General features: G+C 37.5%; 1 protein-coding gene across 1 annotated transcript; it reads left to right on the forward strand.

Moving 5' to 3' along the window:
• Positions 1-5334: 5334 nt before the first annotated feature.
• Positions 5335-11314, forward strand: LOC101294236 (translocation protein sec62-like). The gene is made up of 5 exons (XM_004291734.1): positions 5335-5468; positions 6765-7079; positions 8701-8902; positions 10407-10635; positions 10908-11314. The coding sequence occupies exons 1-5, from the start codon at positions 5370-5372 to the stop codon at positions 11164-11166; spliced, it is 1104 nt and encodes a 367-aa protein (XP_004291782.1). The 5' UTR covers positions 5335-5369; the 3' UTR covers positions 11167-11314.
• The last annotated feature ends 1210 nt before the right edge of the window (positions 11315-12524 follow it).

Here is a 12524-nt window from a genome sequence, read left to right on the forward strand (position 1 = left end):
TAAGATATGAACGGTGGAGATGTAAAAATTCAATTGGGAAGTGGTGTAATGCCCTATCCCTAGAAAGTGGCCAAAAAATAGGGATCTCTCAATGGAAGGGGGGGCTGATATATATATATATATATATATATATTTAGTCGCAAAGGAATCCAAGATTATGATGGTTTATGGTTATTCCATTTTTCGTGGGTTAGCTGCGATATGCGATGCTTTGCAAACTGTTTAACATTGGGTACGTACTTGCATGATTTCTAGGAAGAGGTTATGCATCATCTTACACAATGTTTATAGATGCACTACTTTTTTTATACACTTGAACAATGAACATGGAGTTCTCCCAACATACTACCAATCAGATGCATAGTTCTTCTTTAACCGTCCTTCAAGGTACATAACTCACTCTTCTATTACGCCGCTCCCTTTCCTACGAAAACCCTAAGCTCTGCTAGGGTTTCTTTATCGTCGACTTGCCGTCCTCGACAATACCTCTGTCTCAGCCACGTTTGACCCAAATTCATCGCTGATGTCACTCTCTACTCCATCAGAGGCCGCTCATGTCAATTTTGGACCGGCCGGAGTGTCTGCTCTTGAGGTTTCCCACTTCTTCATGGTGGGGCGCCTTCTCAGTCGACGTCCCAATGTCACAGGCTTGATGGGTACGATGCCATCCATCTGGAGGCAGCGATCTGGCTTGCAATTTCATTCTGAAGGAGACCGTTTTGTGTTCTAGTTTGATCGGGAGGCAAATCGAAACAAAGTCCTTCACGGAGGCCCTTGATTCTATCAGAATATTATGCTAGTTCTAGCGCAATATGACGGTATATCAGCAGCGGTGAATCCTCCTTTCCACTCCCATGAAACATGGGTCACAATTTTAGGGTTACCTTTTCTGTTGCGGAACAAGAAATCTCTACAGCTGAAATCCATTGGTAAGGTTCATCGCTTGATAATTTGGCTTTGAGTTGCAAAGATGAAAAACAGAAGATTCGTCTGTCTATGGATACTACACAACGCTACAGGTTTTATCTCAATTATCAATTCGATTATGTGAATGTTGATGTTGAGATTTTCTATGAGAAAATTCAAGGCCTCTATAAGGCCTGTGGCCTATTTCAATATGTTGTTGAGGGTTGTGACAAACTGTTTGTGCGAGAAAATGAGGCCTTGCATGGTCTCCTTGTTGCAGCGATGGAAGGGTTGACAATTGCAAAACTGAAGGAGCCTTGTGGTAGTTTTCTAGGACTTGAGGCTACATCGAAAGCAAAGAAGCATAAAGAAGAAGCTTTGCAATTAGCTGCTAAAGTGAAGGCTTCAGTGCAGGTGCAGCCGCCAAAGAATCATCTACTAGTTAATGAGAACTTGACTGCTAGGGTTCTCAAAGCTTGCAAGGCGGCAGGTTTTTTGTTCCCCCATTGGTTGAGCAACAATTTGCAAAACGGGGATGTAAGAGAACAACAGAGCGCCCCTCTTATTCAGCCGGGGAAGAAGATAATTGAAGCGGCCATGGTTCTGAGCCCAAAAGTAGCTGAATTAAACTTGAGCCTTCCTTAGAAATTGGGTTGCCTTGTGGTGAGTGGTGACTCCCACAAAGAAGAAGTGTGGGCGACTAAAAGGGTCCACAAACAAGCCTAAAGAGGAACCACCTCGTCTTCTTCGCAAGGGTAGAAAGAGACTCCTGAAACTATTAGAGGAGGATGATATGATAGAGGAAGTAATTTCCTCTATTGATTCTTCTATTTCTGCTCCAGAAGATATGGAAGTGGTTGGAAAAGAGGTAGCTCTACCTCCAAAGAAGAAGCTCTCGGCTGAAGCTGTTCCGGTGGAGATGGAGAAGGAGGTAGCAGAAGTGGTGAATTCCACTTATGTTATCATACCTACTTGATTTTGATAGGAAGATCAACATGAAGATAAGACTTCTGATGTTACAGTTTATTGCGCTTCGGAGTTTTTAATCTTTATTGTTTTAGTTTTATCTTCGTAGAAGGTGAATGTACTTGGAGTGAGTATTTTGGTATGTTTTGTGTGAGGAGCGTACTAGAATAGTTGTTCTGCATAATGATTTTTTCTGACGGCCTTTAGGGCAAGTCATTATTGTACTGTTCGCTGAGTTTCATTAATGGATGACCTCTCTTAAAAAAAAAAGACGCATAGTTCTTTCAAATAAAAAAGTATGATGGACGCCAAGCAACTTCATAGTAGTATGAAGAGGTTTTCAGTTGCACCTCCATGAGGTGCCCCACGCCATCATAGTTTATAAACACAATTGGAGCATTGTTAAAACCTTGTGGTTGTCCTTGTTAACCAGATCAGAGAATGAACAGAGAACATAATGATCTTCCCCCGTTTATTGTATTGGGGGTTGTTTCTTAACAGAAGAATATTATCGTTCCATATGTATTTTTTTTAATCGGGTACATAACTCAAATGCTATAACTAGTTTTTTGTGAGTTGAACTCACAACCTCTCACTTACTAAGAAGAGACTGTACCAAGAAGAGACTTTGCCGCTAGACCAAATGGTACTAGGTCATATGTCTTTGTTATTATTATATATTTGGGAGTACATTTTAACTTTTAACTAGCTAAAATCTTATTAATGTACATATTTTAAGTTGTGATTGTTTTCTGAACAATGTCGCTCTCATTTTTCTCATTTGCTTCATGGCGCCGCCTAGGTTTTGGCCTTGAATAATTGTCGAATCGTCTTCGATTCATCCATTGGATCCTGTCATGGTCGTACTCTAACACGCAGAGTGCGGTGGCTTTCCATTCTTGTTGGTCTTTGTTTTAGAGTTATATGAGTTTGTTGTTGTTGCGATGAGGTTCTAGATATGGTGATGGCCGGTCCTTTCAAGCAATCATGGTTGCTGGAGTGGGTTATCGGCGACCATGGTTGGTACCGACCGACTCAAGAGACACTTGAGCCAAAAACGCGCGACCTCGAGCAAAGCAGGAAGCTCCTTGAAGGCAATAAGACCATTGCTCGGATGATCACCTAGATGTGTGAATCAGATTGTGTGTGGAGGAGAAAAAATGTGGCAATTTGTATAGTTATATCATAAAGCTGGGTATTTTGGTCATTTAATAATGAAAGTTCAAATTATTGGTTCGAGGGATATATTAACAGTGAGTTGGCCAAGGCTGGTGTTGACGTTGATGGTGTTGCCTTACTCTTCAGGGTTGGTGGTGCTATTGTTGACGTCGGTGATTTGGACGGCAACAATGTGTTAGTGGTGTGTGGTGGTAACGTAATAGGCTTTGGGCTTGGTTTGCGGTTAAGGTTGTTGAGCTGGATTTGGGCTTCGGGCCTATTTGTTTGCTTTAGGCCATGTTGGTTTGAGCTAGTATTTCTTTTAGACTTTTTTAGGCTAGACCCAGGGGATACCCCTCTACATAGGGTGGTTCTTGGTGATTTGAATAAGTTAGGGTGGCTCCTCTGCCCTAACACGTCATGGTTACTCAGTTACTATTTGAATTTCAAGGTTATAGTTTGCGACATAAAGATTGCTTATATTTGTTTAAGTAGTCTTGCATGGTTCATTTTTTAAGTTGTAAGCAAGAACATATCGTGTTCATGTTGTTTATATACATTGTATCAATATATGGCTCAACATCCTTGTTTAAAAAAAGATATGTATTTTCTCCTCTCTTTTCTTGGTTTAGAAAATCTTTTACAAAAAAAAAAACCAAAAAAAAAAACAAATGAAGCAATTATAGAATTCATGGTGATCTCTGATTGAAAAAAAGAATTCATGGACAATAAGCATAAGTGATGCCATCAAAACCCATATTGGCATTCAGTTTTATAGGTTATCCGGTTGTTGTTTAACTATGTTACGAACAACTCATAAATATCTTGAACTTTTTATTTTTATTTTTTTAAAGAACATCTTGAACTCTCTGGGATCGTGTTCTATATGTTGATTACGCTTATATATTTAAATCCTTTTGGAAAAAAAATATATATATATTTATCTATTTGTTCTTTCAGTCTTTTTTTTTCAATTAATAAAAAAAAGTTTAATTTGTATTTAATGAACAAGTGGGTATTGTGAATGGGGGTATTTTAGAAAGCTACGTTGCATGGAATCGGAAGCGGAAACGTGGAAGCGAAGTGTTTGGAAGCGCGGAAGCGTTTTTTTTCAAAATTTATTAGAAGCGGAAGCGTTCTGGAAGCGTCGAAATAAAATAATACATATATATATATATATTTAATTATACAAAATTAATAAATAGAAAATTTAAAGTCATTATTAAATTCAAATTCAAAGTTATTGTTCTACAATCAAATAACTCAAATAAAAATAAACACTAATCTACTTAATCACCAAAGACATCATCCTCATTCTCATGATCATGAACATGAACATGAACATGATCAGCTTAAGTTAGCAATGTATAATTTGATAGACCCCTAAGAATAAATTAATCCTAACTCTTAAGAGTAACCATCAGATAAAACAAAGAAAACAAAAATTCTACAATGGAGTAACTAGATAAGGCTGCAGGAAACCCATCACTTAAAGAAATACAAAAAACCTAATCACAATAACAACCCCTCCTCACGCGCGTCCTCAGCCCCTCACCCATCTACTCCAACACCTGTCCGTACACTCCTTCCTCCCAATTCCTCTCCCGGCGTCAAATTCTGCAGCAAGTTCATAACTTTCTGCAAAGTTTTGACCAACAAATCCATCAAACGATCAATTTGAACCAGTACACACTAAACCCATTTGTTCTTTTCGTACTTCTAGCATTAGATAGACGCCGGAATCGGTTTTGGGGTCGTCTAAAATGTCAGCAGTGTCAAAGAAGAGCGATGAATGGTGATTGGTAATATTGGTGGTGGTGGTAGCTAGACAAGTCGGTGGTGCTTGTGGTGGTATTGGGTTTGGATTTTGGGCTGGGTGGTATTTGGTTTCGAATTTGGGCGCTTCCGGATCAAAATTGCACGCTTCCGAATTGGAAGCTCGCGCTTCCGTCGCGCTCCCAAACAACCTTTTTCCAGGAAGCGTGATTCCATGCGCTTCCGATCGCTTCCGACACTATTCCGCTTCGCTTCCGCTTCGGAAGCGCGAATCGTGGGCAGAGCCACGCTTCCATGCTTCCTAGTTAGAAAGTTTGAGTTTGTGTATTAAACAAAATAATAAAATATAAAAATCTTAAGGTGGTGTATTAAGTAAGAGATGTGTATCTAATATTATCTAGCAATGTGTGAATAAAAGGAAGATAAAGTAACGATGACGCTGTAATTAAATATTAGGTGAAAGGTAAATGTAAAACGTCAATTTTGTTTGTTGTAAACTTGTAATGATTCCTTTGAAATCACAGAGTGAGAGAGAAGCGAAAATCAGAAAAGAGAAGAACGAAATGAAGAAAGCAGGAGGGGCCGAAAAGAAAAGGGTGCGAAGGTCCTCCGCTTCTGTTCAAAACGGCGGCCGCGATTCCAACTCCGATACTCCTCCTAGGGTTCGTCTCTCCTTCTCTCATCCCTGATCTATTCCCCCAATTCAATTTACCCTTTCCTCTTTAAATTTATCCCTGCAATGTATGAATTCTACTGCCCCCAATTTTCACTATTTGCGAATGTTTTTGATTGTTTGGGAAATTTGAGATTTGATTTCGAGTAAATCTTTCGTCTTTAGTGTTGGGTTCTTCAGTTTTCTGCAGGTTGTGAGGTTTTGCATGTAAAGCTTCTCACTTTTTGTGTATTGAAAGCTGGACTGCGATCCCCCATTTTTGCTTTTATAAGTAAAAAAAAAATTAGCGTACCCAGCAGAGGGGGACCGAATGTGGTGTATGTAAGCCTCCGCAAGATGCATCATGTGTGTTTACATGTTAGACCTAACATTGAAGCATGCCCGGCTTTTATGAGTTATTATACTTAGTGCTATGTTAGCAGTTAAAAAACGAGAGATAGGAGTTTTGCTGGGAAAGAAGCTCCTGAAAGGGGTGCTCTTCATTGATCAATACCCGTATCTGTATTATAAAATGTAGCGTAATTCAGAGGACCGCAATCTGTACTTAATATCTGCTTTTGCTATCCAGCATGAAAAAGACTAGGTTATGAAGCCTTATCATTAGAGAGCATAGCAATCAGAAGATTCAATCTTTTAAAATGAGTCCTTATATTTCTCAGATTCATTAAAGTACTTTATACTATGATAGAAATGATTCCCTTCATTTGAACGGCGAAATTGTATTTCTATTAGATTTTTTTTGGCCAAGGATGCAAACTAATTTAGAGTTTTTTTGGAAAACATCTAGAGGGCAAATAACATAGAAGTCGGATAATACATGGGAACGATGTTAAGTGATGCTGTTATAATCCTTAATTATTATATGTTTATTTCTGGTTGTTTTTTTCCCTCTTGGATGAATCTAGATAGCATGCAAAATTGAATTTCTAGGTGAAAATAAGTCCGAACATAGCTCTAATGATCAGATCTCTAGGTATTTTGCATTGCAGACTTGGAGTTTACCTACATAGTCAGACTTCAATTGCATTTTAGTTTTGTGAGTCTAGATGAGCGTCTATGCTTCATGATCCCTTCTATGTCCCTTGCTTATCTCAACTTTAGGTAAGTGGTGGTGCCCAAGATTCTGTTTTCAACTTCTCGTTTAAAGTTTTTTGTTTCCAGGTTTGATGAAATGTCTGTATGCAATGATGTTGAACTTTTAGTAGGAAAGCTGTGTTTTGCAAACTGGTTCTGAGCCTGCTTATATATTCTTTGTTTTCTGATTGCCACATGATTTTTCTTTCAGAAACAAGCAGCCAAGCAGGATGAGTTCCAGTTGTTTGCAGAGAAGGTGAGAGACCATAAGGATTTGGAGTCTAGGTGGGCTGTTCTACAGGAGACACGTGTGGAATATTTCAGAGGGAAGGATTTTGTAAGCTTTTTGAGAAATCATCCCGAGCTCAAAGACATTCTAGGATCAGACAGGAATTTAGAAGCTGAAGATATTGCCAATATCTTACTGAGAAAGAATCTTCTACTGAGGTGTGATCGTGTCGTGAAAACTGTTCGTCCTGGGAAGAAAAAACTCTCTACATGGCCTGCACATTTGGAGATCTTTTCCGTAAGTCAATCTTGTGATTTCTAAGAACCAAATAACTTTGTGGCCTTGAAAAGCTTGAGCTTCTTGTTTTCTTTTCATGTTAGTTATAGCCTTATACTATTATATTCTTACATTCTGGAATTCTACAGTTATGACGTTGGCAATATGCACCCATGTATAATATGCTACTAGTTAGACAGGGTTCTCTTTTTCAACCAGTTAATGTGATCAATTGGGAGTTTTCCGTTTTAGTATATCTGCATTGTCTATCTACTCATCATAAAGTTCATGTTCACAACATGCACATTTACTTTGCATTTGTGGTCATGCTGTGATATTAACTACCTCTTATTTGCTGTGATACTCTTAAAGGTCATGCTTACAACATGCACATTTACTTTGTAATGTGGTCATGCTGTGATATTCAACAACTTCTTTGCTGTGATGCTCTTACAACATGCCCATTTATTTTTCTATTGTGTTCATGCTGTGATATCCGGTTACCCCTATTTTTTGCTGTGATACGACGTTAATAGCGGATGCTTGAGAATGGGTGACTCCCAAAGTGCTGTTAGAGTAGCTGTTGCCCATGGCAATATGTATCTAAATGGAACTTTTGCTTCATGTTGCTGCTTTAGGGTGGGTGATGGAGAGAAGGTAAGGTATTGGGAAGAAAGTTGGGTGGGAGTCATTTTGAGAGATAGTTTTTTATCCTCGTCTTAATCTATCACCGTAGTAATTTTTACTGGAAATTAGTGACCTGGAGGTGGAGGATTTTACAATGTTATAAACCTTATAAATGTTCTGAACAGATGAGACAGACATAAACCTTATAAATGTTCTGAACAGATGAGACAGAAAAATTGTGGTGGTATTCTATTAAAATCTTTTATACGCATTTTGGACTACTGATTTCTTACTTTGTGAATACATGCAATTTGGATAGCCAAATCACCTTCTGATACATGGGTGCGTGATTGGATAATCGCTGATTTGCTGATTGGAGGGTTATTGGCAGGGTTAATGTGTGAGAAGCCTTAAATATTTTGGAGTAAAGAAGAGGGGTATGGCTTTTGGGGGGGATGTGCCTGGAGAGAAGGAGCAGGCCTCTAATAATGTGGAGAGGGGATTTATCATGTTCGGAATGGGATTATTATTTTTCTGCTGCTTTAGTCTTGATTTTAGTTGTGGTTTTCTTTAGCATTGTTTTATTTTTTGTTTTAGTACCTGTTGTGTCTTATCTGATTTTGATTTGTTCTTTTCTGTGTCAACCCCTTCTGTCCCTTCTCCCTGTTGTGTAATCTTTCCTTTTCAATGAAAGTCATGTTTCAAGAGAAGAAAGACTTTGTTGTGCTGTTTTAATTTGTCCTTGGATCAATGTATTTTGATTATTGTGTTCTTATGCTGTATCTATAATTTCTTTTATATTGTTAACCTGAAAATGTGTACTTTTATTCATATGTGAATTTAAAATTTTTGGTGCTGTTGTAGAACATTGGAATCATGAATGGTTGAAACTTGTGACAACTTTGTGTGCCATCTAAATTTAATTACTGTATTTATCCTGCTTTTGTGTGGCTAGTAGCTCCTCTTCATGTTTTTTTATGCACCATACATATTAATTCTTTGACTGCTTTTGCAGGAGCAAGGATTTTCTGAGAATGATGCCTTCTTTGCATGGAATTTTGTTAAACGGCGGCCTCTCTGGCAGACGCTTCTCTCATTTTTCTGGCCTGTTTTGACATTGGCAATTTGCTTGTTTCCTGTATATCCCCATCGGTGCAAGCTACTAATACTCTACTCATGTCTTGGGGTCCTGGTGCTATTCTTTTCTCTACTTGGTTGTAAGTGCCAATGCTCATATTTATCAACATCTTCTACATGAACTTCAAATCTTTGCCACATTTTATTGTTTTATCATCACTGGTGATTAGTTTTAAAGGTAGGTTCTTACATTTTCATCCCCATTGAAAAAGTTGTATTTATCTATTACGCTTGCTGCAGTGTTCTGTTTAGCAACCGAATTCTACATTATTGAAACATTGACTGCATTAGAATTATTGATTTGAAGCTGCTTTACATATCTGTGAAAGCCAGGCTGTACTAGATCAGTGGCTTGTTTGTAAAATGTCTTTGCATTGTATAAATACCTAGGTGTCAATACTTTCTTGGCTAATATTATTCGGTGAATATATTTGGTTCCTCATTCTAAAAATAACTATGCTATCAGTTTGATGTTGCCTTTAAGTCGCTGTTTCCTTCAAGGAATTCAGTCTGAGGTATTGCCAAGGCCAGACATAACTTTCTGGTATCTTTCTTCGCTATCTGTTTTTCAAGTTATTAGGTTGCCCTAGAAATGTGTTGTAGGCTTGTAGCTAACTAGGGATATAGAAGGTATTGTCACTTTGTTTCTTGGGGGATTGGAAAGTAGGAAAGGTGAATGCTCTTAGCCTTTAGAGCTTCAAGCCTGTATTTGAAAGATTGTTATATTAATAACACTGTTAGCAACTTAGTTCCTTCCCTTTTAAGGCCTCTTGTTAGGTAATTTATGTTCCCACTTATAAGCCCTAAGTCTGTCAAGAGTACATTGAGATCAGGGTTGTAACTGATGTGACTTGCTCCCTCTACTTGTTAGTTTTCTTGTCTCTTTCACTATTTGTTTAGGTCTTAGCTGTCTATTAGGATGAAGTTATTGTATGTGAGACAAGTCAATGTCTCCTTTTAGATGATGGGATAGGAACTAGTGTGGTTGTCAAAATCTACAACAAGTACACTTACATAGTAGTTCTACTTGTGACATCCTTACTCCCGTATGAAGAGTCATGCATCTTGCAACGTAGATGGTCTATACTAGCTACCGAACTTGGAAAATAATATCAAGAGTTGAACTCTGTGGTTCGTAAGAAAAAGAGAGACAAATATATACCTAGAAAAGTGCAGTCACTGCTATAGGAATTTTGTTGCGTGATTCAACCATACCGTCTTTGATAGTGGAAGAATCTTGCCTCTTGTCTAGTTGGTCTTATTTTAGCTTTTGTCGTCATCCTGACCTAGAGTGAGACATCAATATTCATGTCACTTGGATCTTTCAGTTATTTCTTATTTGTGCACCAGAAAATTTCTAAGATGTAGGTTTTCTTTTTGACCTGCTTCTCCTGGCTGTTTCTCTGATCTTGAATTTCTCGGTTTGGTCTGTCAAGACTTGAGAGTCCAGATTTACTTATATAAATGATTGTTGCAATGATCTTTTCTTTGTCATATTCAACAATGAACATAAAGCATTTCATTTATATTTAAACAATATTTTGCCTTGTATGGGTTATATCAATATTTCTTTTTAATTTCCAGTGAGGGGCGCAATATTTGGTGCTCTATACATTATTTTGGGGAAGAGAGTTTGGTTCTTCCCAAACATTCTCGCCGAGGAAGCTACTTTGAGGGAATTGTTCCGTTTCTGCCCCCAGAAAGATGAGGAGGAGCGACCGAAGTGGACAACAAGGATGTTCTATGCGGTACTTGCGGTGCTGGTCATATTGCTGATGAGGCACCATGCCCCTGATGAAGCTGCCAGAGCCAGGTCAGTTCTGAAACTACTTGTTTAGCCTGATTGGTAGAGTCAGGCCAATCTTGTTTCATTGTTTTGCAATAATGTTGAATATTAGAGCCACAATATTATGCTTCAAGCTAGCTAGTGGCAAAAAAAGGTCGAGATTTAGAAAACAGTTAATATTTTTAAAGCCTTTACCCTTTATATCATATAGTATTTTTCTCGGGCCTATTGGAAATCCCACTTACTCGCCTTTTGGTATTGCCAAACATACTAATTTGTGAGTGTATTATTGTCTGCAGGTATCAGAAACGTGTATCAAATATAATTGATGATGTTCTTGAGTGGGATCCACGATTGGCCCTTTCTGGGATGATGGAGAAGCAATCTTTGTATAATGAGACAGAACCAAGCAATGCTACTGATGAAGAGCTGACACCACCGGATGGGGTGGGTGCCAAAACTATTATAGAGCAGGATGAGGAAGATGTTAGTGAAATCCTAGATGTTAGTGATGAAAACCTAGACAACAGTGATGAACAAACACATGATCATATATGATTATAAACTATGCAATACCTAAAGAACACAGATTGCACCTCTTTACCCTATTCCCTTTAAATTGGAGTGTAAAACAGTATGTAACAGACAATAAAGCAGTTAGTTATAAAGTGTGGTCTTTTTATTGGATTCATTATTGACCCTTTACAAACATATTTCGAGAATTTTTATTAGTTGACCCTTTTACTGGAGGAAATTATCCAATAGTATTATGCAGTACGCGAAAATTACACCACCTTAAGAGGGTTTTGAGTGATCAAGGGAGCCTAACGCTTTGATCCTTGAATGATCACATTTTTCAGTTGTGTGTAGTTTCTGCAGGGGCTTCAGATATCACAGTGACTTGTGCAGTTCCTATTATATGCAGACTGCCTCTTTACAAGTTTCGATTTTGGATCTGGATTCTCTGTTTGGATTTAAGTTGTTTGAATTTGCTTAGATATTTTATAACCATTAGATGAAGTAAAAATGACATAAGGATGACTTGGTGGTCCCAGATTGTACTTAATCCAATGGTTAGAAGTTATCCAAGCAAATCCAAACAACATAAATCTAAGCAGAGAAGCTAAATTCTTCGACTTTTTGTAGAAACTCGTAATGTAACTAAACACATTTTGTTAACTGAAAGCTTGTAGGCTGTAAAGCTGAGGTGGATTAGGCCGCAATCTTATGGACATTGTATGCCATCAAGGTGGAAATTAATGCTGAATAATCGAGGTTTGCCATTTCCTTTGAATTAAAGACATCACAGTCCAACCCTTATCAGACAATGGGTTGTTGAGTGTGGTGCAAAGCTAAAGATTTTCTCCGTTTAGTTGTCCATAATAACTGTTTTGTTTTTTTTTTTTGAAGAAGAAAAACTATTATAGACTGAAATCTTTAAGGCAACTAGAGTTTACAATATTAATTTACAATATCAAAAAGGTAAGGTTGTCCATAATAAGTTGCTTATACGCGTTCAGAGAAGTAAGGATTCATTACAAAACACCACCCGAACTATGATGTTATTTTCATTTTCATATCTAACTATCAAAAACTTGCATTTTTATACCCGAAGTTTCATTCTGTTAGCATTTTGATACCCTGACTACTAACACTGTTAAATTTTGAGGGTATTTCTGTCATTTCAATAAATATATCATTTTTTACATGTACTTTAACAAAATAATTTATTTTTTGAGGTTATCAAATACAAATAGAACAATTTACTTTAGCAAAAATATTACAAAAAAAAAAAAAAACTTCAAAATTAAATATTTATTTTTACAACAATAGTGATAAAAGTTAGTAGAACTCTTGTATATATATATATTTTTGGAGTTACATGTTAAGCAAAACAAAATAAAATAAATTATATC

The sequence above is a fragment of the Fragaria vesca genome, linkage group LG2, assembly GCF_000184155.1.
Source record: "Fragaria vesca subsp. vesca linkage group LG2, FraVesHawaii_1.0, whole genome shotgun sequence".
NCBI classification, from domain to species: Eukaryota; Viridiplantae; Streptophyta; class Magnoliopsida; order Rosales; family Rosaceae; genus Fragaria; species Fragaria vesca.

Coding starts and splice junctions, on each gene's coding strand:
- LOC101294236 (XM_004291734.1), top strand. CDS start 5,370: ATGAAGAAAGCAGGAGGGGCCGAAAAGAAAAGGGTGCGAAGGTCCTCC. Junction 8,903..10,406: donor ATTCTTTTCTCTACTTGGTT/GTAAGTGCCAAT, acceptor TTTAATTTCCAG/TGAGGGGCGCAATATTTGGT. Junction 10,636..10,907: donor GATGAAGCTGCCAGAGCCAG/GTCAGTTCTGAA, acceptor TATTGTCTGCAG/GTATCAGAAACGTGTATCAA.